This window comes from Oratosquilla oratoria, chromosome 41 (genome assembly GCF_046742065.1).
Source record: "Oratosquilla oratoria isolate Oo_2021 chromosome 41, ASM4674206v1, whole genome shotgun sequence".
Taxonomy (NCBI): Eukaryota; Metazoa; Arthropoda; class Malacostraca; order Stomatopoda; family Squillidae; genus Oratosquilla; species Oratosquilla oratoria.
Window position 1 is genome coordinate 16,894,109 of NC_134817.1, and position 26,907 is coordinate 16,921,015.

A 26,907-nucleotide genomic window follows, 5' to 3' on the forward strand; every position below is an offset into this window, starting at 1 on the left:
GTTTGTCTGGGGATATATCTTTGGTGATGATTACCCCTAGGTCCTTTTCGGAACCAACTTTCTTTACTTCCTTTGCATTGATTTTATATTGTACTAATATTCTCCTTTTACTTATTCCAAATTCCATTATACTACATTTCTTAATGTTGAAGTCCTCTTCCCACTTCTGACTCCATTCCCAGACCTTGTTCAGATCTTTCTGTAGCGATTCACAATCTTTTTCTGTGTGAGTGTATAAGGTTATAGCATTACCCATTGATCAAGCATATATGAACTCTGAGCTCTCATCTGGTAATAGCTGTCAATCATGAGTCCAACATGTGATCCAAGACCATGGTGAATCACACACACACATGAAAGTGTGGAATAAATTATGAAAGACTACATGTATTTACCTAGTTGTATTATACAGGAAGAGAGCTATGCTCGTGGTGACCTATCTTTGTATCTTTCAGCATTAAGTTTATTCTTAAAATCGTGAATAGTATTTGCACACACTGCTTTTTCATCTAAGTTATTCCATATATCCGGCATTCTGTGTGGGAAGCTATTCTTTTTCCTATTTCTTCTATAGTTGTCCTTTTTGAGTTTCTTTTCATGACCTCTTGTTTTTCCATTGTCATTTTTTAGTCAATCTTTTCTGTCAAGGATTTCCATTCCTTTCAGCAGATCACCTCTTTCCCTTCTTTGCTCTAGTGTTGGTAGTTCTAGCTTCGATAATCTTTGTATGTATGTTAATTTGGAAAGAGTTGGTGCAAACTTTGTTGTCACCAACTCTTTCCAAATTAACATATGAACAAAGATTATCAAAGCTAGAACTACCAACACTAGCGTATATGTATGTGTTCACATAGCACACTGCATACAAACATATACCAAAAGGGCCTTTCCCCATTATAAGAGGGGTAGCCATAGCAACTACAAAAGATGCGTACAATTCATAAATAACCAAGAGAAACATAACCGAGAAAGATTGAACCCTACTACTATGCAGAGGGTAGGGAGTTCCCCTTACTGTAAAGAGATGATACTGACTGTGAGGTTATGCGCTGTAAATCGTCCACGCATGTTTCCAACTCGGAGGGGTATGTCGCTGGGTGGCAGCCAGAGAATCTTGGTTGCATGAGGACGTGCACATATGAGAGCGCTGAGGGCCATTGCTCTTCCTGCTATGAGTCGGACAGTTGTGTTGCTGGCCTCCACGACAGGCTCGCCTAAGTAAGTTATGTTCAAGTTAGTTATGTTCAAGTCAGTTATGCTCATGTGTACAAAATATTCCTGAACCTAGTAAATTAAGTTCCTCATGTTAAATATACAAAAACTTTTATAATCATATAAAATTTTACCTAAATAAATTTCACCCACACAGGAAATATCATGACAATGCTATTCCCTATTTGTATGTCAAATACTGAAGTTAGACAAGTGGACAAAAATAACATCACTCACCTGTTATAGAGACGTGTACATCTTCTGCCTGTACTGTGTACAGTGAATCTCCTAGTTGGTGAGTGGGTGACATGGAGAGGCAACGATACTTGCCTGAGTCACTATACTTTGTGTTGCTCAGCACCAATGAATCTTGCTGCCAGCCAGAGCCACTTTCATCTGCTGCAAAAGGGGAAGCCATGACGACAAAACAGTAAAAGGATATCCAAGAGAAAATGCTCCTAAGTGCTACAAATCTATTGGGAAATATTTCTGCGATCAAAACTTGTGCACCAGTATGGAGTTATGCAAAGACGTGTTCAAGAAACTATCAAGTGCAGGTGAGGCAGGAGTACTAGTACTTTGAGTATGTGCAAGTGAGAGGAAGGAAGGAAGGAATGATGGAAGGAAGGGAGACAGGAAAGAAGGGAAGGAAGAAAGGAATGATGGAAGGAAGAGAGGCAGGAAGGAAGAAGGGAGAAAGAAAGGAAAGAAGGAGGGGAGGAACACATGCACATAAGCTGGAACCATACATGGCGTGATAATAGAATAAGAGAGAGGATCTCATAAGTATATCTCCTTTCCTGTATGCTACAATTTGGTAAATATATACATACATATACCAAGGATGAGATGGATGGATGGGGTGAAGGTGGTGTTGAGCAAGAGGGAAATGTCTGTTGAGCAAGGAAGGGAGGAGGCAAGAGATAGGGATGAGCGGAGAGTGGCTGTGCATAGAAGATACTGTTATGCAAGGAAAGGAGGGGCAGAGGATGCTTATGTGTTAATATTTTGACATAGCCCGAAGGGATTTCTCCCTGTCTTCTCTTTTTCTGCATGAGGGGATGGAGAGAGGGGAGTTGTCACCAAATAAGTTAAGTGGCCTTGCTGTGGATGTACTGCATCTTACTGCATTGCTTATAACCAAGGGTATTGGACAGGATACAGGGATGACCCGTCATCCATGAGGAGCTAAGATGAGAGGGAGGAGAGGGTGGTGGAGGGGAGTGGAATGGGTGGGAGTAGGTTTGTGCCTATGCCTTGGCTACCTCCCTTATAAGGGGGAAAAAGCTCTTGGTATATAGATAAATAGTTCCTCATGAATGAAGAGCTGAAACCACTTGGGTCAGAGGCAATGCAGGAAGTCAGCACCTCTACTACAGATTGGTGACACAGAATGTGTTCCTCACTAATACAACACAGACAACAGTCCAAAGCTTCTTCACAAAGATCTGTTTGGCTCCAGGTTTCTGATCAGCAAGATCTGACTCAACATTTATTATCATTAGTGCCCTGGACAAAAGTAGTTAGGTCCTACCACCACTGGGAAATAGAGATGAACAAAAGAGAAATGAAAGTTGCGTAACAATAATTTTAGGTCTAATTTCAATATGTCAATTTAGTGAGTGGCATATAAAATGGTTCTGTTCACCTAAGTCTGCCCTGTGAGGGCTAACCCTAAAAAGTAAGCAGGGATGGTTTGGGCATTTGGAAAGAGCAAGTGAAGAAAGACTAACAAACAGAGTGTGTAAAGAGAGGTGGATGGAGAAAACTTTTGAGGAAGACCAATAATGTGATGGATGGATAAGGTAAAGAAGACACTGGATGCACAAGGAATGCCTATTAAGAAAGCGAGATTGCAAAAGACAGAATGAATGAAGAGTTGATGTAAGTGAACAAAGAAATGATATGGTTCAGTGATAATGAAGAGTTGTTGTAAGTGGACAAAGAAATGATGTAGTTCAAAGTGATATTTCTCTTGAACGAATTGAGGCTGTGGGGATAAACAAGCTTCAGCTGTCGGGCCTTGCTGTGGAAGTGCTGTGTCTTATTGCATTACCTCTGACCCAAGCAGTGTGGCAGAGAATGGGGATGACCCTTCATCCAGAAGGTGCTAAGGAAGGTGGGACAACTATCGGGTTTTTGGATGAATGTGGAGCAGATGCTTCATTTGACTTGGCCACACCCCCTTTATATGGGTGAAAAGGACTTTTGGTATATGTATTTACATTAAGGACTCTTGAAATGTTATATTCAGCTTACTAGTAATCTGAAAATAAACATCCTATAAGCATATTTAAGTATTAGACAAGCTGAATGACCAACCCTATACCAATAACTTGCTGTACATTACTCATAACCTAGTAAACAGTCTGCTTTTTGTATGCATCTAGATAACAATGCTTTTTGTCCAAAAACTCTCATCCTTGCTGCCAGTGCAGCTGGTACAACAACCAAACTAAAAAAATTCTGTCATTTGCAAATATCTATAGCTAATGTTACTGTATATATATACTGTATATATATAAGGATGCAGGCATGCTTATTTTACACCTGTCTAAAAATCTATAAACATATCATACAGTGTGCCATTGCAAAGTCCCACATGCCTGCAACTTATGTTAAACAAACCTCAAGCAGCACATCAATAAATACTGCTTACTGCCAGTTATGATTGCAGGCCTGTAAATAAATGTACTAAATACTGCAACACTTGCCTCCTGTCAACATGCTAGCATAAACAACAGACTAATGCCATCATGACAGTTCCAGGCAGTTTTTTCATAAAGCACTGGGGTTGCTGGTATTGTATATGCAAAAGTGCTTTCAATTTGAAATTATTCTTTTTTAAATAAAGCCTGTTCCATAAAGTTCAATGTAATCATTAGCCTTTGCATAGCTGTATGCTAGACCAGTATAAGAATTAATCCTAATATTACCTAATCCTCTGTAAAATAAAGTATACTCTAAATCTCATTAAACTATATTTACATTTTATAGTAATTAAGCACACTAGGAATACCTTAGCTAAAGCTTGCTATATCTAGTTAGGCATGTTTTCATTTTGTTTTACTACTTTTTACTTAAAAGAAATACTAAAAAAAAATGTCCATGTCTTATATATTTGTTTGCTCATATATAAGCCATTTTGCTTTACTTTACTCCTGCATTTCTCCATCCCCTACCTCAATATTTCATTTTTTTTTTACATATTTCATGTGATTAGCCTTTGAACTGTTTTTTAATTTTAGCCCATTATTATAAATTTTGTCATCATTATCATTTTTCTCTTTATGAATGACAATATTTCTTGTTATTCATAACCATTAATAATACTGCTAATGCTATTGTTAATTTTAATTACCATTATATTTCCAACCTTTTATTCAATATTCATCTCATCCTTGTGTGCCCTACTCCTTGGACAGTGCATTTTGCTCACCTGCCTGGTCGTGTCTGGTCCAGCATACGGGGGTCCTCACATTGCCTGAGTTGGAGCAAGGAATGCGTACACGTTGCCCCAACCCCACCTCCACCTTCCGCCCTCCTCCTACCTCCTCCTCAACGCGCCCCCAGCCCTCAGCATCAGCCCCTCCATCATCATCGGAGCTTGGCAATTCATTTTCAACACCATCATCGCCATCATTGGTGTCTGGAGCACCACCACTGGCACCTTGGCTGCTACTGCTGCGGTCGGGGGCATCGTCTGGCGGGGCCGAGGCTGCAGGGCAAAGGGATATGGCTTAGGTGGCACAGGGGATAGGCTTTGGCAGCACAGGGTTTTGGCATGAGGGTTGGGTGGTGATGCTTGTTACGAGGTTTAAGCAGATGTGGAATAAGGAATGTGTTACCAGCATAGCTACCTAAGGCTGTGTTCCACGTGAAAGTGGTGTATGGTGGTGAAATGACTAGGACGTTATTTAAACACAATTCGTTAAAACATCATAATAAGTTCAGTACCACTGAAAATTCTCTCATTTAACACTACATTGTATAGCAAATGTACATCTGAGTCTATGTGATTACCTTTTGTGGAACAAAGCTCAACTTATTTTTACAAGGATTTCAAGGACTACATATCATAAATACAAGTAGATATTATCTTGAACATTAGTAAAAATGAGTTGGGCAGTTATACAGGGAAGCTGTGGGTATGGAAACTGAAATGCAGTTTATATGGTGGTGGGGTGTTGTTTAGATGATCCTGCTGCAACAAGCATAGGTGCCTTTAAACTACCTTTCACATGAAGTTAATCAGTTGGGACAGAGATGGTTAGAATAATCTAGATTGTCTAACACAAAGAGGGTAAACACATTGCTTCAACTGGATTAGGACAACAAATTTATGGATCTGGGTAGCATTAACTTTGGGTAAGCTATGAAACAGACATATGCTAAAATTAGGTTTTCCATGACTATAAAAACATTTCAATATGAGCTAAGTATTACCTCCATGAATTCTATATACCTATAATGTCACATAAACAGATTACTATACCGTTTATTTGCCTAAAGCCACTGCAGAAACCAAAACTAGTCACATTTTGTGATGGGGAAAAATAATTATATCCCTGATCATGACTTTTTTTTGTTTCACTTCTAATAAAAGAGTTTGGAAAAATTAAAACAAATTAGTTTTATATTTCACCTATAAATCTACAATTTTAAACACTGTCCACCAAGTTGAAATTATGAATACTTTGACACATTTACTGAGGATATAATCAGCTGCTTGTAAAGAAACCATCTACAATAATCTAATTTTACACATGACTTCCTACCCTCACAAGTCACACTGGTCTGCCATATATATATATATATATAATATAATTTTTTTTTTTTTTTTGCAAAAATAATCACAAAACACGTGACTAAAGGATCATGCAGTAACCACAGGGAAAATAAAGTTTGGAATACTAAATGTTTTCGTCTATTAAGACATCCTCAGAGTACTCTGAGGATGTCATAATAGACGAACACATTTAGTATTCCAAACTTTATTTTCCCTGTGGTTTCCGCATTATATATATATATATATATATATATATAATATATATATGCATATATGTATATATATATATACATATATATATATATATTTATGTAGTAGCAAATTTGTAAATCAAAACTAAAACCACAGTTGGAGCAGAAGAAAAAACTGGAAACAGTAAGTCTATATATTTTGACTGTAAGCTGCAGACCTCTTCAGTAGTACAAGAAGAGAAGAGGGTACTATATTTATATAGCACTCTCTTACATAAGGGGATGGTCTAAAGGATGCCTACCCTCAGTCGAATGGTGACCTAGGGGTCATGTGGTGTGGGGTCAGGTGGAAGATGCCTATTGACAATGTTGATCAAAAGTCCTGATATTGTGTCTGGAAACTATTGCGCCTTTGAAATGTTCACATTGGAAATATATTCTATTAATGTGGATTCCACCATCTTTCTCCTGAACCCACAACCATATTTATACATAAGATCAGCTTTGTCCTAGTAGAGACAGTGATTAAATTGATTCACATGCTGGAACACTTCTGAACTCCCTTGCCTGTATCTGATTGAAAGTTTGCTGGAAACCAAGCTACAATCATTCCAAGATAAATTTGATGATGATGATGATGATGATATGGTTTAACGTCACACGCTCCCCTCTATCGGGAGGCTAGGATGGTGCCCCTCACAGAGGGCTTTGTAGCGTGGATTTTAATTAACCATACCCTTGGTTCAGCTTCGCTGGTGGCAGGATTCGAACCGACCTCACCTCGACCTTTGCCGAAAGTAACGACGCCTTCACCCGCTCAGCCAGCTAGCTTCAGGATAATTTTCCCCTTCCTATTTAAAAAAAAATATTGCTATAGTTCACATTTGTGTTTCTTCAAACTTTTTCTTTTCTTTTCAAAACTTTTGTTATTTTCAGACAAAAGTATAATTGTAGCATGGATTCCAATCTTGCTTTTAGGACTTGTTGCCCCCAATTTTTAGATCAAGAATTAGATTCCATCAGGTCCCGACTTATTACATTTGCTTACCCTTCTTGGATTCTAGATAAAGCTCTCAGCCAAGCCAGAGCTAGTTTTTTCAACACCCCCTCTAATACCACCAAACATTTTATCAATAAAAGTTCCCTTGTTGTTCCCTTTTCTGATTCATTTAACCATGTGACCTAATTTCTTCCCAAGCATAAGTTACATTTAGTTCACAACTACCAAAACATCATAAAAAAAAGTAGTTAATATTCAAAGGTGACAACACAATCAAGGTGTTTATTTTGCGAAGATTGCAATTTAGTATACATTGGCCAGACAGGGAGCAACTTAGGAACAAGGTTGAATGAACATTAACATTCAATCAGATACAGGCAAGAGAGTTCAGAGGTGTTCCAGCATTGAGTCAATACTTTTGATCACTAACATCATTAACCCCTTCCATACGGTGCCGCACACGTAGGCGTCATGGACTTAGATCTCGGTGGCAGCAGCCAATGCCAGCCGTACGACGTGTCGTAATAATACTCGCATCATAAAATATCGTCACCGCTTATATTGATCGTTCTCTCTTCACCCGTGAATTCTGATAACCATAGAAAATGCGATTACAAAAGAATTAGAAAGAATGTCATTATGGAGGGGCGACTACAATATATATAATCAAGACGCCGATATGGCAGCCTCGCGAATACACTCGCTCCCCATGACGCCTACGTGTGCGGCACCGTATGGAAGGGGTTAACAGGTATCTTCCACCTGACCCTACACTGCATGACTCTTAGGTAACCATTTGAGTAAAGGTAGGTGTCCTTTAGTCCTTCCCCTGTCCCTCCTTTTGTAAGAGAGTGCTATATAAATACAGTACACTCCTGTCTTTCTGTACTACTGAAGAGGACTGTAGCTTACAGTCAAAATGTATGCACTCACCGTTTCAAATTTTTTCTTCTGTTCTGACTATGGTTTTAGTTTTGATACATACATACATACATACATATATATATATATATATATATATATATATATATATATTTACATTTATCAACCACAATTCACTTTAATTCTGAGCCATGAACATTGATAATGGCTTAGAATTAAAGTGAATTGTGGTTGATACATGTGAATCTGTTCACTGGGACCCACTCAGTGTTGTACATATATATATATATATATATATATATATATATATATATATATATATATATATATATATATATATATATATATATATATATAATAAATAAAATAAAATAAATGGAAAAAATATGCTTATACATTACAATATACATTTCCTTTCATTATCTGAAACTATGGTAGATTATAAGTACCTTATGAAATTCTCAAATAGCTTGGATAGTCCATCATATATTTCTACTAAAATACTTACTGAAACTAAACCTAAAAATCATACTGATAAAAGACTTAATTTTGTGATATATACTGAGGATGTTTTGTGCATAAAACTGACTAATGCATAAGCAACCAAAGCTAGATTTTACCTATTTGTAGTACACAGGAAAAGAAGTATGCTCATGAGGTTTTATCTCTTTTTCACCATCTATCAAAGGTAGTTTTAAATCTTTTATTGTTATAGATTCTGGCTATTTCAGGAGCGGTACATTTGGATGGAAAATTATGTTTCTTGACATGCATCAGATATGTGATCTTCTTAAAAAAAAATTATAGATTCTAGGCTATTCCAGGAGTGGTACATTTGGATGGAAAATTATATTTCTTGACATGCATCAGATATGTGATCTTCTTAAAAATTTTCCCATGCCCATCCAAAAACAAGAGATATGTCAGTTTTGTCTACTCCTTTCAAAGACCTGAATACCATCATCCTGTTGCCGCTTTCTTGTCTTTCTTTTAATGATGCAATGTCCAATACTTCTAGTCTATTGTTTGGTTTATCTGCATGGCTGGGAATCAATCTGGTTGTTGTTGTTCTTGTTCCTTTAACTGTGGTCAAGCAGTCCTCACTCCCTGAGGAATGCCATGGCTGGACCAAGGTTTTCCCACAAATCCCTTATTGAGTGTATATTGTGTTGTTGGCATCTGTGATTGTGTACAATGCAGTCTTCCATAATATGTTGTATGGTATGGGGTGAAGTATTGCAACCTGGACAGTTATCTGTGATGTGTCATCCAGCCTCTTCTGGTAGCTGAGAAGGGTTGGATGGTTGTTACACTGCAGTCTGATCAGTTAGACTCTGTCCTTTTGGGTGAGAGATGATTCAAAGGGATGGATATATGGGGGTCTGACATGCAGCAAGCAGCAATGTGTTGTCTTTCAGTTTGTTAGAGCAATAAGTGATATGATTATGGACATGTTTCTGGAGGCTGGTGGCTGTGGAGGAAGAGAAGAGAGTATTTGTGTGTGATATAGGTATTAGGGTGTTCTTTTGATGTTTCTTGGCATGTATGGGTATTCTGCTATGTAGTGTAGTGGGTGTGCTGTGTTTGTAGTTGTGGTAAGGGTTTATGTGCCTCATGTCAAGGCGATCATTGAGTTTGAGGACTTTCATTTCATGGTGTAAATGGTCTGTATGCGTTGTATTTGTGCAGCTTGTAATTGTCTTTAGGGCTTTATTTTGTATGGTCTGTGGGGTGTTGTGGGTCTTAAATTAGGCCCCACATCATCAGTGAGCATATGCGTAGTTTGTAGACTAATAATAGTTTCTTTGTTTTGTCCAAATGTTGTTACTGCAACTGATTCAAGTGCATTAAGTCTAGGTGTTTATTTTGTCCATATGTTTGTGATCTGTTGTTTGAATGATGTGAATGTATCATATGATATGCCAATAATCTTGGGTGTATATGTGTCTGGTATGAGAATGTTGTTGATAAAGAGGTGTGGTATGTATCTTTGTTCTGTTGTCCAATTGGTGAGAGGTGTGGCTGCAGATTTGGTTGGGGCTATTTTAAGTTGATCTGTGGTGAACAAGGTGTCTAGTGTGTTGAGGATGTTAGTAGTATTTCTGTGCTTTTGTCTGCATTACAGTGCATACACATAATTGTTATGTCATCTGCATGAGAAGAGATTTGTATTTCTGAGGTATGGGGTATGGGTATATAATCTATGTATAGATTAAGGTGTGGGGGACAGAATTGACCCCTGTGGTACTCCACTCTTAAATTTTCTGGTATGTGATAATTGTTCATTATATGACACATAGGCATTTCTACCTTCCCAGATAATTGGCGAGCCACCTTTTAGTATTATTGAGCATTTTTTGTGTTGTAAATTTTGTTTCTGCAATTGTGATGGGGGATGGCATCAACATTTTTACTTGTCTAGTGTTGTGAGAAGTGTTCTGTGTGTGGTTGCTTATTTGAATTGATACTATTGAAAACTCTTTGTGTGAGGCTTATTAGAAGAGTGTTTGTGAAGTGTAGTGGTCTAAATCAATGTCGTGATTCAGCAAGGGGTGCATATGGTGTGATGAGTTGTAGTATGAGGCATTGCATGACTTTAGAAGGGGTGAGGAGAAGTGTGATGCTGAAACTGTTGAATCTTTGTTGGGTTTAGGGACTGTGATGAGTTCCCCATGCTTCCAGGTGTCTGGTATAGTGTTGTATGAATAGCTACAGTTTGCAATGTTGGTCCAAGGTGTTTTAGGTTTATGTTATTCATGTTGTCTGGGCTACAGGCAAATGAGTGCTTAAGGTTATGGATTCTATGCTTCATCTGGCTGTCTATGAATAGATGTAGTCTGGGTCTGTTGGAAAGTCTTTCTAATGTTGTTGTTGTTGTTGTCGTTCCCTAGACTGTCTGTCCGAGCAGTCCCGTCTCCCCAAGGAATGCCACAGCCGAAACTGGGTTTTCCCACAAATCCTTTATAGAGTGTATGTTGTGTTGTTTGTGTGCATGATTGTGTATAATGCAGTCTTCCATTATGTGTTGTATGGTATGGGGTGAAGTGTTACATCCTGGGCAGCTGTTCACAATGCAGTCATCCAGCCTCTTCTGGTAGCTTAGAAGTGCTGGGTGGTTCAATGATGTGTTGGTCATTAGGGTGAGGGGTGAGATGGCTTCTCTTTGCAAAGTGATTTATAAGTGTTTACATGTTGTCTGTCTGAGGGTAAGTTGACTGTTATTGTGGTTACTGCTGTGTGACTGCATGTTGCATTACTGTTGGATAATGTAATGCTGCTCAGTGTCTTTTACAGTTTTTTGGTTTGTTTTGTGATTGTGTTGACAAATGTTTGCCAATTCAGCATTTTTTTGTCTATGTATTTTGTTGTTGACCTCAGTATTTAGTGGCTGTATTTGATCTGTTATGTTCTGAGGGATAGATGTGGGGGTATTGTATTTAAGTGTGTCACATTGTCTGATAAGATTTTGGGTTTCTGGTGTAAAGTTTGGGTTGTATTTCTTGTCTGCACTTTGTACGACTATATTGAAGGTGTGCACAGAAGTGTCTATGTCTATGATTGGTGTAGTATTCAGTGTCTCAATACATTGTTCTGTCTCTTCAGAGAAGCTTCCCAGTTTGCTCTTTTGTAATTTGTGTATGTGTGTCTGTGGCCAACTGGGTTATATCGTGTTTTAGTGGTGATAATGATTGAAATGTGGTTGGATTCGAGGGCTTTGACCACTTTCCAGTTAAACAGGAACAGAAGGTGATGACAGAAGAGGAGGGGATATGTGTGTGATTATGGGTGTTGTCCATAATGGTAAGTTAGTTGAGTTGTGCCTGCAGATCAAGCCTTCTGTCCATGTCAGTGTTGTTGATATACCGGGCCTACAAGTTAGCGCTGAATCACCACCCAGGATAAGGTTAGGGATGGTGGCAAGTTGGTTGAGGTTAGGCCTAAAGTTGTTTGGAACTGTGGGGGAGGGATGTAAACGTTAACTATTGTGATCATGAATTTATTACCTGTTTGGATTTGGATTGATTGGGTTTTAGTGGTTCTGTCTGTGGGAAAGAGAGATCTGGTGATGATACTTGTGTCCATGAAGTAGATGGATTGGTGGATTAGGTTGATGAGTCCACCACTGTTCCCGTTGGTCTGGTCTTGTCTAATGGCAGTGAAATTATGAAATGAAGGTGTTTTTTGTGAATGTCATAGTTTTGTTTATTGTATGATGGCAATGTGTATGCTGTGTTGTTTGAGAAAGTGTTCGAGTTCGTGTTTTTTGTGTTGATACCATCAAAATTACATTGTAAGATGTTGATGTGTGTTCTGTATGTGTTGTATTTGCTGTATGAGGTTAGGATATAAATGGGGGAGGATTAGGTTCAGGATTAGGAGATTGTGGAGCAGTTAGGGAGGAGGGCAGGGGAGGGGGGATGGCAAGGGTGGGGGTGTGGGATGGTGGGAGTGAGGTTATGGGGCAGACATGTAGAACAGGTCCAGGCATTTGTGTATTGTTTTATGTAAGCAAGTGTTACGCAAGTGAGGTGGGCCCATTTTTTGCATGAACTGCACTGAACCGAGCCCCGTCTTCGGCTCAAGGTAACGAGTTTGGAGTATGTTGGACATGCATAGTTTGTGATGGGCCCAGGGTTGCTCTCTACATCTCCAGCTTATAGTAGAAGAAGATGGATAATTGCTGGAGAAGTGAAAGTTCACTGTTGGAAAAAGTGTTGTAATACTCGCCTGGGTACCCAAAACTACTCCCAGGAATTGGTGCTACTTATGTAAAGGTAGGTGGCAGGGTATTCTTGTGGCTATTTGGCCCCCAGCTCTTCGTGTTCGGGGGCAGTCCCAGGACAAAAACGCTGCCACGCCAGGACCATCAATCCAGCTGTTGATCTTTGTATTCTCTTGATCTTATCTATAGTCATCATTTTGTGAGGAGACCATACCAACATTACATGGTCCAATCAATGGTTTTCTATTAATTTTTTCAGCAATTTTTTTGTCCATGTCGTAAAAATCCTCTTTTATGTTTGTCAACAATTTCTACATCTTGCCCGCACGCCTGCCGATATGTTTGTTGGTTGACAAGTTATCCATACAACCACTCACAGACTCCTCCTCTCTGTTTTACTTTTGTAACTGTCTCTCTTTCCCATGATTAACTCATTAATGGTAAAAAAAATTACCATTTCTAATATATACATATACCAAAGGCATTTTCCCCTTATAAGGGAAGTAGCCAAAGTCAAAGGCACAAATCCACTCCCACATATTTCATCCCCCACCCACTCCACTCCCATCCACCACCCTTCCCTCCCTCTTTTCCTGGTTCCTCCTGGATGATGGGTCATCCCTGCATCTTGCCCACTACCCTCAGTCAGAGGCAATGCAGCAAGACACAGCACATCCACAGCAAGGCCACTTCATTTAATCAGGAACTCCCCCTTTGCCCCCTCATGCCGAAAAAGAGAAGATGGGGAGAAATCCCTTAAGGCTGCATCAGAATATCATTCACACATACTCCCTAACCCCCCCATCCCCCACTTCCTCCCTTCCTTGCATCACAGCATCATCCATACACAACCATTCTCCACTCACCCCTATTTTCTGTCTTCTCCCTTCCTTCCTCAACAGACATCTCCCTCTTTCCCAATGCCCCTTTCACCTCATCCTTGATTGCCCCCTTACATTCACTCCATCCACCTCTGCTTTCCACACTTACTAATTTTTCCTCACTCATTCTTTCCATGTGTCCAAACCATCCCAATGCTCTTTCATCAACCCTATCTCCCAACTCCTTTTTCACCCCTGCTCTCCTCCTCACCTCCTCATTTCTCACTCTATCCAACCTAGCAACCCTTACCATACTTCTCAGACATTTCATCTTAAACACATTTAAACTCTTACTCTCTTATGTTCCATGTTTCTGCCCCATACAGTCCTGTTGGCACAATCACCCCTTCATACAATCTCTTAACATCCATTCTCAACTGTCTATTTCTCATTATACTTTTCAATCCTCCACAGCATTTATTTGCTCCTCTCAATATACATTCTACTTTTGCCTCCACTTTTTCCCTTTCCTTCCACATTCACACACAAGTATCTAAAACTATCCACTTCCTCCAGCCTCTCTCCTTTAATACTCACTTCCAATTTGCTGCCCTCCTCTCCCCTTGTAAATTTCATCACCTTACTTTTACCCACATTTATCTTCAACTTCCTTCTTTTGCACACCGTCCCAAACTCCATCACTAACATCCTTAATCCCTCCACTGATCCTGCTACAAGTGCAATGTCATCAGCAAACAAAAACTGGCTTATCGCCAATTTTTCTCAATTTTCTTTAACCATCTCAAATCCCTGGCCCATTATCTTTGTGTTTACATCTCACATCACCCCACCCATATACAAATTGAACAACCATGGCAACATGACACATCCCTGGTAAGTCCCACCTTTAGCTCAAACCGGTTGCTCTCTCCATTTCTAATTCTAACAGACTCTACTACTCTTGTAAAAACTCTTGACTGCTCCTAACAGCTTTCTTACTATCCCATATATCTGCAATAGCTCACACACTGCCTTCCTATCTACCCTCTCATAAACCTTTTCCAAATCCATTAAGTCCCAAAGATTCATTCTTACATTTTCCTAAAGCTTTCTCCCATATCTGCCTTACCACAAAAATCTGATTCACACAACACCCTCTCCCATGTGTATTTTTGCTTGACATTTTTCATAAACACTATATAAGCTATCATGAACTCTTTTTCTAGACATATCTCCAACTTCAAGTTCCACTACAATTTTTTCCTGGCACTCCACATTTCCCAACCACTCCATCTACTGATTTATCTGCTACCCTAACATTGAAATTCCTAATACCACTACAATGACATTTCTCCCTACACCCTCTATGCACTCATTTACATCTACCTAAAAACTCCCTTTTTTCTACACTCTTCTCACTACTAGGACAATATGTACTTACAAAGACCCACATCTCCCATCCCAGTTTCACTTTCATCCACATTAACCTTGAAGAAACCTCCTTCCACTTCACCGCACAATTATCTCTCTTTACTCACTAATATAGCCACCTCTTATCTCCCTCATCCTATCTTCACACGACACTCTCCCCACTACACTCCCAAACTCAAACTTATCCCTTTAAACTTAGTTTCACTCAATGCTAACACATCCATCTTTCATCTCACAAACATACTGCCTATCTCTTCCCTTTTAATCTTGTCTGTACCACATGCATGCACATTAAAAGACCCAAACTTTAGGGTTCTGGTTGGAAAACTCCTCCCAGACCTTTTTATGTCTTTTATGCCATTTCTAATACTTTACATCTATACTGGCATTGAAGTTATTTTTCCAAAAAATGGCTCCAAACACATATACTGTCATGATATTTTTGTAGCAATCTGCAGTCCTCATTTTTTATCATCATGATCTTTGCATCATCTGTACAATATCAATGTATGATCCCATGATTGTACAATTTCTTTTTTACAAAAATTAATATAAAAAATATGAATTAGTTGTACATGGAACAAAATTAGAGAATTACAAAACTATTCAGCAACATGGTGCTGAAGTCCTACTCAGCACATTTTCCACAACTCTAGGTGAGTTTGTCTGACCGCGTCATCCAAATATGGGAAAAAAAAAAAATTCTTACCATGAATGGTGGTAGCCAACTAATTTATCACTTGTCCATAAACCATTATCTTTCTTAAACAAAAAGAAATGGATCGGCAGGATGAGTTTTTGACCCCTCATGGTTTCCATATACCAAAAATTAAACACTGAATTACTTATGTCAGATAAACCATACTAAGTATGATATTAAGAATACTATACAAGAAATTAGAAATATTTCAACTTAAAACTCCCATACAAAAGAATGAACATAGTTATTATAAATGTGCATAGGTATGATACTAGAAAATTTAAAGAAGAAACCACTACCAAATCTGTGTGAACAGAGTTCTTGGGTGAATTGGACTTACAAGTTTATTAAAGAATGACTATACAGAATGTAGTACTAGATGCTGGCTGACAGGTAGGATGGAGCACAGAGGTCAGTCGTAGGGGTGGACCAGAATGGTAGAAATTTACCATAATGACCTGGAGTAAGCTACAGGCTAGCATGGAGGGCACACACTGATTTTCATGCTTGAATTACAATTTTACTCTGATTTGGGCTCATATTTGAGTCAATGGACAAGCAAGGATAAGTTCAAGCAAGGTTTTGGAGATATCTAGCAAGCTTAGCCTCAGTCATCCACTATCCGTCTATCACTTTACATCCAAGTTAGTAACCAGGCTATAGTTAGATTACAAGGTTATGGATTTTACTCTATTGAAAGGTTTAGTAGAATTGTTAATTTCATTCAGGCAGTGTTTTATTGACTGATTAATAAGACTGTTTTCAGGTTTTAAAGTTTCCTTCAAGAAAGAGCATGCATGGTATTCCATAGTGCATGTTTAGATGTTGATCATGTGTCATGAAACAATCTATGTCAATGTACCATATCTATCTTTATCAAATTGTATAGGTCCAATAACAGGTACCTATAAGTGATGGTCCTGCAAGATGAATATTACAAAGAATCATCTCTTTGCTGTCCTTTTTCATAACCCAGCAACACCCACACTTCCATCTGGAAGAGGAACCCCGAGGGATTGATGATGTCTTAGGACTGGACCCAAGATCTCTATCAAGTTCAACTGTACTTCCTTCATTTTTTCAAATAAGACAGTTGACAGCTAAAAACTGCTTCCCTCCTACTACTATAAGCTAGTGACACAAACACTGTCACACACTATCAGACCTGGCTATGGACGCAAATTGTCCCAGGTGCAATCACTATACAAAAGGGCCCAAACAATCTATCTTACATTGCCCTACTTTTGCCTCACCCAGACAACAACAAAATATCTATGACTGAATTGTGGGCCAATCTGGTGGCTTTTGTTTCTGGGACTCTTGGGTTTTCTATAAAAGAGACCTAAAGCAACACACTGATTGATTCTATATAGATGGTAATACCCTTTCACAGGTACTGCACTATGCAGCTACAGTATCTGGTTTTAGAAAAATGTAAGAGAAACTGACTAGAACAACAAGCATGGCACCATATATACCTGATTCAGCAAACTACTTTAAATTTTTTCTATAAAAAAAAATGGAAATTAGTAATCTGAACCATTCATAACAAAAATTCTATTATGAAGAGTCTTTCCTAAATTTCTTTATCTTCACCTAAATCCACCAGTAACTGACATAATACATATATGGTTAAATACACTACCTAAACTCAAAATATGCTCTGGTTTGTCTTTCCACATTAACAAGGTGAAATAGCAATGTAATGTGCACAGTACAGAAACAAGGTATTTCATTCTGATTGCATCAGTACAATATAAAGCACAAGCCAAGATGCAAGCACAGTTCTTAGGCCTTATTGAACACTATACATAACAAATATCATAACCCATCAATACATGGTGACTACTTCACATGTTTAATTATGATTTGTTGCTTTCCAGACCTCTTTATGTAGTATCAAGAAAACCAGCAAGAACCACAGACTTCTTAGTCAAGAACTTAAGCCTGATCCAGGGACTGAGTGCCAGTCCATGAGGTTGTACCCTCGGCAAGAGACGAGGGAAGGTGGAAGATTTACTTATTTAACAGGATGCTGTTTTGCTGAATAGGATAACTTGTAGGTTATCTCAAATTATATGAAATACTTTACACAATTTGGGATGCTCACTGGCCAGGTGGGTTGGAGTATCGCAACTTGTGACACAGGTTAAGAGTCGAGGCAGTTTGAGTTCTCCCTGGGAGTAAGCGAGTTTCTAAAAGTCCTCTATAAAGAGCTACTGTCCTACCCCACTCTGAGATGGGGGGGGGGGGTGATAGTATGATAACAGGATCAAAAGTTTCAAGATTACCCCATTCACAAAGGGACGTCCATTTAAATAAATAAATTCATCCGTCATTATTGACAGTAAGATATTTTAAGCAGCCACCAAGTATTGACAAACCATGAAATTAATGGAAAACAAAAGACAAGCGGTAGTATTCTGTTGCACCACAGAGAGATTACAAAAAGAAAGAAAAAAAACATATATATCTGACTGCTAGACCAGTCAACAAGCCTTTGTATTATACTTACGCAAGACATTAATAAAAACAGAGTGAGAAGCGAATCTGCCCATCGGGTGGTGGGTAGAGCACTTGTACCAGCCACGGTCTGCAGATGATGCGGAGGAAATGTTAAGCCAACCATCCTCGCCTATGACAGTACCTCCGTCAGCACCTTCTGCAGGGGAAAAAAAAAAGTTATGAACATTTTTATCTTTTCTACACTTTGGCTACCTCCTATTACCTATATAAGGGAGAAAAAAAAGCTTTTGGTATATAGAATAAAATAGTTATCCCTTTTGTAAACACCTCTATTGTTCTACTGGTACAATTTCATGCATAAAATAATCCTTTTTCATTGTAATATAATAAATAATGGCAAGCAGATAAATAAGCAAATAGAAATATACACAAATAAATAAATAAGATACAGAAATGACCACAGTAATCACAGTTGAATTCAAGGTGAGGTGAAAGGACTAGTTTAAGGGTACTGAGGCTGTTCAGTTAATAAACCAACTTACTTAAAGCTTTGGTAGAGTGTTTTGGTATCAATAGTTGTTATAAGTCTCATGTCCAAAAACGCTTCCGCCATTGCAGTCTTGGTAGCAGATATAATCACACTGATACTTTGTTTACTTGCGATGAATTGATATGACAGTTTTCATCTTACTGTCTACCGTAGTTTACATCAAAGTCAATTTTGGAGAAAAAATATTTGCCCTAAATTTTTTGCATATTCTATTGCATGGAATACAAATCATATTTGGACAACATTACTTCACATTGTAATTGTTCGGAAAACCTTTCTAAGATTCTGAGGTACACTGTTACAGTGTAGTTCGCATGTACATCCTCTTCCTATTGTTACTGTAACGTATACTTTAGAAAACGGTAGTTGAAATGAGTAACAACTATTGCTCGTATACATAATTTCGTATACTCTTTATATAGGTAGGAATATTATGTTATTTCATTTAATAAACAAACATTTACCAAAAATTACTTTAACCGTAAAAGGCATTGGTGACAATTCTAGGAATATTATGTTATTTCATATAATAAAATAATATTGACAAAAAATTACTTTTTACCGTAATAGGTATTGATGACAATTCTATTTTCAGTTCTCAAAGAAGTACATTGCAGCCAAAGAAGTACAACAGCAACGTTGGTATTATTACGACGGCACACTAGAATATATATTGAGGATTTCCATTTTCTTAATTGTACTTACCGTTCAGGGACCTTAGCCTACATGCCTAAATGCATGTGCCATATAAGTGAAAATGTAGATATTTAGAACCAAACTTTATAATTTTTTCATGTAAACATTTTAACTGTTGGCTACCGATATAACCAGATTTAATTTTTTGTATTTAGTGTCTCTATTGCAGAAAGGATAGGGAAAAATATTTCATTTTATTGATTCTAAAACGAAATCGTCGATTACGGTAAAATATTCATGGCTTCTTTGATCACTTTTTTATTATCATTATTTTGTCACCTTTGTGGGCGACATCCCCGGCCAGAATTGCCCCACCCCCTCGGGCACATGTCCCCCCCCCCCACCAATGTGAGGGCCCTGATACCACTGCCCCATAGACAAACATGAACAAAACATGTGATAAGAGAAATTAATACAAGACTTGTTGTCTGGACTTTCATTAATGAATGGACTGAGAGGAGGAGGAGGAGGAGGAGGAGGAGGAAGAGGACTAGGAAGACAAGAAAGAGAACCTTTGATCCAGCTGGAAGGCGAGACAGGGTTGGCGTCGACGATGCAGAGGAGAGAGACGGGAGTTCCCTCATGGAGCGGCGACCCCCAACTCGGCCAGCGGCGTAGGCGGAACGAGGGTGAATCTGTAACAGAAAACGAACATGTTGAGGGGTAACCTTAGAATATTTGATTTTTATTCTTTGGAATGTGCTTTTGTTTTCTTTTATTGCAGACAATTTCACCGAACCTATGGTATAGTACATGTAAATATACATTTCTTTGGTTTATTTTTTAATATTTACATACAAAATAATTATACTTTCATAAAGATGATTAGAATACAACGTAATATATATTATATATATATATATATATATATATATATATATATATATATATATATATAATATATATATATATATATATATATATATATATATATATATATGAGTATAACTACGATACATCATACTTATTGTTGTCCTACAAGGCTACAAGGGAAGGGAATAAGCTCCCAGTTGCCCAACTTGTAAGTTCCACCTGGTAGTGCGGCCCCAAGAGGCTGACGCTTGGTCCCCGGGCTGAGACCAAGATATTTTTCTATTAACTTCAGCTCCATTTCTCCCAAATTTTCACGCATGGAGAGGAGAAAACCGGCGACTGATCACCTCATACTACTCAGCCAGTGAGATAAATATTCTCACATTAATACAACACAGTGAGAAGTCCAACGTCTCTCACTCTCATTCTCAGTTTTATTCTCACACTTATTCTCAAGTATGAAGATTTCAGTTTTGGAAACGGAGGTATATTACTTCTCTTTTCTCTTTTTCTTCAGCACCTCTTTTCTCTCCTTCCTCTCTTCTTCCCTCACTCCCCCACCACTCTCTTCCCTAATCTTCTCTTGGATCTGACCTTTGGGAGTTCGAAAGGACGAAATTAACGGAAGAAAGAGAGAGAGAGCGAGAGAGAGAAAGAGAGAGAGAGAGAGAGAGAGAGACTTTTCTTCATATTTTTCTTGCTTGTCGTCAGATGATTTTATTCACCTGACTGGGGGTGTAGTTGAGGTCAGAGACCATCTCAACGACTTCGTAAAATATTGGGTTCCTTACATACTTCATCCTGGTTGTCGCCAGGCGATTTAATTCAATTATAGACATTCCTCTCCCCCTCCCCCCATCCCTCTCCCTACCTCACGATGATAATCTACGGATGTATGAAACATAGATTCAATTGCAAAAGGATTACAAAGGCGGAGCATGCCGACAGAAGTCCTTTTGGTCCATAACTAAGTCGGAGGCGAAAAAAATATATAATAATGATGATGGAATATATATATATATATATATATATATATATATATATATATTATAAATATCAATAGATAAGATAAATAAATGCATAGGTATAGTTGAATAATAAACAAACAGGTAAATAGTAAATAATAATAAACTGACAGATAAATAATAATGAATTAAAATCAAGCAAATAATAAATAAACAAATAATAACAAACAAATAATATAAAATAAATGGCAGTCATTGCAGCATCTTGCTTAGATGTTTATCTAAACGAATCTTAAAGCTTCGAACTGAACTACATTGCAATGCCTTTGCAGGAAGTTTATTCCATTCACTTCACACTGTGGTATGTTCGGTGTAGTCTCTGCCTAGATACCAGGATTGGTTCCAAGTACAAGGGTCTGTAAGTCCAAATTCCTGGATAGTTTTCAAGAAAAAGTACAAGTACAGACATTTTGCTATGTACTTAAGTCCAACTACTTAAGATAACAGACGAGTGTAGTTTCCTGATAGTATAATCACAAACTTCGATTGAATCTCTATACAGTACATATTGTTCAGAGTCCACTAACAAGAGGAAAAACACACGTAGTCTGAGCGCTTTCGTGATATATTCGCATTATCAAGGAATACAGAAAAGTGTGTACAAACAAGTTAAGATATTTTATTCCTTGATACATACATACATACATATACCAAAGGCTTTTTCCTCCTTACACGGGGGGTAGCCAAAAAGAAAAAGGCATAGAAACCACTCCCACCCATTCCATTCCCTACATATTCCACTCCCCTCCACCCTCCTCCCTCCCTCTTTTCTTGGCACCTCCTGGAGGGAGGGAGGAGGGTGGAGGGGAGTGGAATGTGTAGGGAATGGAATGGTATTCCTTGATAATGTGAATATATCACGAAAGCGCGTTAAGATACTCACTTTTCTGTATTCCTTGATAATGTGAATATATCACGAAAGCGCTCTGATTCCGTGTGTTTTTCCTCTTCCTAATAGACTCTGCATATTTGTGATACGCGTGTGACTTGTGAAATGTGTACAGTACATAATCTTTTATTAGATACAATGTACTTGCTTGTAACTTAATGTACTTGGTATTTTTCAAGTACTTTAGGTCTAAGTACTTGGAAATTTGTACTCGAGTCAAGGTATAAGTAAAAGTAAATGTACTTGGATCCAACCTTGCCCAATAGCACAATGTGCCTTCAAGTCAGATCACCGAGAATGGTCACCTGCCCCAGCTATCGAAACACGTCAGGCATAGGCGACCCGTGTGGAATCGATCTGAGGTCCTTACGAGCGAGGGGTAAAAAAAAAAAAAAAAAACGAAACAAATTACAAATTAATCTCCCTTGATGACACTCCAATCTGACCTAATGAAACCATAATGCATCGGTCAAACATCAGAATGATCGTTCAATTACTATTGTCACATTCAATTAACCTTCGTTTCACTTCTGGTTCAATGGCGAAAAAAAGACGAAAATTTGTGAAATCTTCATTCGGCCTTTGCCAAACCCGTTTTTATTTTCCAGAATAGTGCGCAAAACATTTCGTAATAGAACATAACACCAGCGAACGAAAACTTCTGAAATATAGCATTTATTTTAGCTGCCGTCAGGCGATTTTATTCCGATGTGGCGACGGTCCCCAGATTGAAATAGACCGCGGCCGGGCAAGACCTACGTCAAATTGAAATCCTAATTTAGTGAAATAAAGACTCTAATCTTCTAGATTTAGAATCTAGTTATCGCCACCATATATGACCATATCCTATAAAATAGATATTCATTTAGTATATCTATATATTCATTCATTTTAATATAGATATATTCATATTAAATATATTTAATATACATGATATATGATATTTATATATATTTGTCTTTATTTCAAATCTCTAGGATTCTTTGAATTCTGGAGAATTATCCAAAACGTAGAACGAAAATTTGTTTCAAGAGTTTCACAAAATATAAAAATATATATCTTTTTCCTTTATGTCATATTCTATATTACGGGGGATCTTAGGTCTGAATATGTGTGTCTGGAGGGGTGCCACCACCACGGCCTTGGGCTAAGGCTGTTCATGTCTACCTTCCTTTGTACTTTGTCCGACTCTCAACCTGTGAGGCAAGTTTGGACCAATTCGGTCACCTTCGGATTTTGGGCAAAATTCGTATGGTTTCTCCTTTGAGATTTTTTGGATTTGTGGTCATTTTGGTCACCTGCTCAGATTTACTCGCCATATCACCCACAGGTCGAGGGCGTCCACGGGTGCCGTGGAGTCCAATTTGACACCACTCAGGGATACGGTATGGGTGCCACAGGCCCATAAGTGAATACTGGGTGAAAAGGCCCAAGTTTGGAGGGGTGCCACCGCCACGGCCTTGGGCTAAGGCTGTTCATGTCTACCTTCCTTTGTACTTTGTCCGACTCTCTACCTGTGATGCAAGTTTGGACCAAATCGGTCACCTTCGGATTTTGGGCAAAATTCGTATGGTTTCTCCTTTGAGATATTTTGGATTTTGGGTCATTTTGGTCACCTGCTCAGATTTACTCGCCATATGACCCACAGGTCGAGGGCGTCCACGGGTGCCGTGGAGTCCAATTTGACACCACTCAGGGATACGGTATGGGTGCCACAGACCCACAAGTGAATACTGGGTGAAAAGGCCCAAGTTTGGAGGGGTGCCATCGCCACGGCCTTGGGCTAAGGCTGTTCATGTCTACCTTCCTTTGTACTTTGTCCGACTCTCTACCTGTGATGCAAGTTTGGACCAAATCGGTCACCTTCGGATTTTGGGCAAAATTCGTATGGTTTCTCCTTTGAGATTTTTTGGATTTTGGGTCATTTTGGTCACCTGCTCAGATTTACCCGCCATATGACCCACAGGTCGAGGGCGGCCACGGGTGCCGTGGAGTCCAATTTGACACCACTCAGGGATACGGTATGGGTGCCACAGGCCCATAAGTGAGTACTGGATGAAAAGGCCCAAGTTTGAAGGGGTGCCATCGCCATGGCCTTGAGCTAAGGCTGTTCATGTCTACTTTCCTTTGTACTTTGTCCGACTATCTACCTGTGATGCAAGTTTGGACCAAATCGGTCACCTTCGGATTTTGGGCAAAATTCGTATGGTTTCTCCTTTGAGATTTTTTGGATTTTGGGTCATTTTGGTTACCTGCTCAGATTTACCCGCCATATGACCCACAGGTCGAGGGCGGCCACGGGTGCCGTGGAGTCCAATTTGACACCACTCAGGGATACGGTATGGGTGCCACAGCCCACAAGTGAATACTGGGTGAAAAGGCCCAAGTTTGGAGGGGTGCCACCGCCACGGCTTAAAGCTAAGGCTGTTCATGTCTACTTTCCTTTGTACTTTGTCCGTCTCTCTACCTGTGATGCAAGTTTGGACCAAATCGGTCACCTTCGGATTTTGGGCAAAATTCGTATGGTTTCTCCTTTGAGATTTTTTGGATTTTGGGTCATTTTGGTCACCTGCTCAGATTTACCCGCCATATGACCCACAGGTCGAGGGCGTCCACGGGTGCCGTGGAGTCCAATTTGACACCACTCAGGGATACGGTATGGGTGCCACAGGCCCAAAAGTGAATACTGGGTGAAAAGGCCCAAGTTTGGAGGGGTGCCACCGCCACGGCCTTGGGCTAAGGCTGTTCATGTCTACCTTCCTTTGTACTTTGTCCGACTCTCTACCTGTGAGGCAAGTTTGGACCAAATCGGTCACCTTCGGATTTTGGGCAAAATTCGTATGGTTTCTCCTTTGAGATTTTTTGGATTTTGGGTCATTTTGGTCACCTGCTCAGATTTACCCGCCATATCACACACAGGTGGAGGGCGTCCAGGGCTGCCGTGGAGTCCAAATTGATACCACTCAGGGATAAGGTATGGGTTCCACAGGCCCAAAAGTGAATACTGGGTGAAAAGGCCCAAGTTTGGAGGGGTACCAGCGCTACGCCCTTGGGCTAAGGCTGTTCATGTCTACCTTGCTCTGTACTTTGTAATTTTAGTTCAAATATTGGTCATTTTAGTTGTATTTATTCATCTACACACCAAAACCTTTATCCCCCTTATAGTAGGGGTAGCCAAATCAGAGGTACGTACTTATTCCCAACTATTGCAATCCTCTCCATCATCCCCTCCACCCCTCCCATCTCAGCTCCTTATGGATGACGGGTCATCCCTGCATCCACCAATTGCTCTGGGTCAATCCACAGCAAGCCGCTTCACTTAATCGGCGACTACCCATTTTCCGTTCCATCATGCAGAAAAAGAGAAGATGGGAGGAAATCCCTTCGGGTTGGATCAAAACATCATTCACACAGAACCATAACAGCATCGTCCATACTCCTGCCTCCTTCCTTCGTTGCTCAACAGACATTCCCCTCTTTCTCAACGACACCTTCACCCCATCCATCCATATCGTTCTCGGTCATCCCCATAAGCTCATTCCCCCCACCTCTGCCTTCCACATCACTTTTACTAATAATTCTTCACTCATTCTTTCCATTATTTCCAAACCATCCCAATTTTTTTTTTCATCGGCCTTATATGTCATCTTCTTTGTTTTAATATTAGGATTTTTAGTTCCTAGTATTAGGAATTTCAGTTCCTAATATTGAAAAAATTGGTTTTGAATATTAGGATTTTTAGTTCTGAATATTGCGAATTTTAGTTGCGAATAATGGAAACTTTAGTTGCGAATACTGGGAACTTTAGTTTTGAATATTAGAATTTATAGTTCCGAATATTGGGAATTTATATTTACGAATATTGGGAATTTTAGTTCCGAATATTAGGAACCTTAGTTCCGAATATTGAGAATTTTAGTTCCGAATATTGGGAACCTTAGTTCCATAAATATTGAGAATTTTAATTCCGAATATTAGGAAACTTAGTTCCAAATATTGAGAATCTTAGTTCCGAATATTGGGATTTTTAGTTCCGAATATTGGGAATTTTTGTTCCGAATATTGGGAATTTTAGTTTCGAATATTGGGAATTTTAGTTTCGAATATTGGAAATTTTAGTTCTGAATATTGTGAATTTCATGATTGGTGAAATCCTAAACACAGAGGAATTTTCTGCGTCCGAAACCTTTCAATTTGGTGTTCGACCAAAGATTACCTCAACAAAGACGAAAATGTCAAGGCGGACCATTGCTTTTAATTAAAAGAATTCACGATAACTGGTGGAAGGGGGAGCGACCCCTAACCCACTTCCCTCACCTTTACGTGTGTGTGTGTGTGTGTGTGTGTGTGTGTGTGTGTGTGTGTGTGTGTGTGTGTGTGTATGTGTGTATGTGTGCATGTGTGTATGTGTGTGTATGTATGTATGTGTGTGTATGTATGTGTGTGTGTGTGTGTGTGTGTGTGTGTGTGTGTGTGTGTGTGTGTGTGTGTGTGTGTGTGTGTGTGTGTGTGTATGTGTGTGTGTCTGTGTATGTGTGTGTGTATGTGTGTGTGTATGTATGTGTGTGTGTGTGCGTGTGTGCGTGTATGTGTATGTGCGTGTGTGTATGTACTTGCGCGGCGCGCGTGTGTGTGTGTGTGCGTGTGTGTGTGTGTGTGTGTGTGTGTGTGTGTGTGTATGTGTGTGTGTCTTGGAGAGGGGGGGGTCTGTAAGTCCTC

At 39.1% G+C, this 26,907-nt stretch overlaps 1 protein-coding gene across 3 annotated transcripts in view; it reads right to left on the bottom strand.

The window, feature by feature from the left end:
• The window catches only part of LOC143021007 (immunoglobulin superfamily member 10-like), a 128,493-nt gene that overhangs the window by 7,508 nt on the left and 94,078 nt on the right, over window positions 1-26,907 (bottom strand). Inside the window, exons 5-9 of one of the 3 annotated variants that reach the window (XM_076178109.1) lie at window positions 19,974-20,096; window positions 18,265-18,411; window positions 4,652-4,930; window positions 1,450-1,608; window positions 1,036-1,214 (exon numbers count right to left, since the gene is read on the bottom strand). In XM_076178109.1, coding sequence (XP_076034224.1) covers window positions 1,036-1,214; window positions 1,450-1,608; window positions 4,652-4,930; window positions 18,265-18,411; window positions 19,974-20,096 — 887 coding nt within the window. Of the gene's footprint in view, window positions 1-1,035; window positions 1,215-1,449; window positions 1,612-4,651; window positions 4,931-18,264; window positions 18,412-19,973; window positions 20,097-26,907 lie in introns of all 3 variants that reach the window. The other 2 variants (XM_076178108.1, XM_076178110.1) reach the window with 2 other exon arrangements.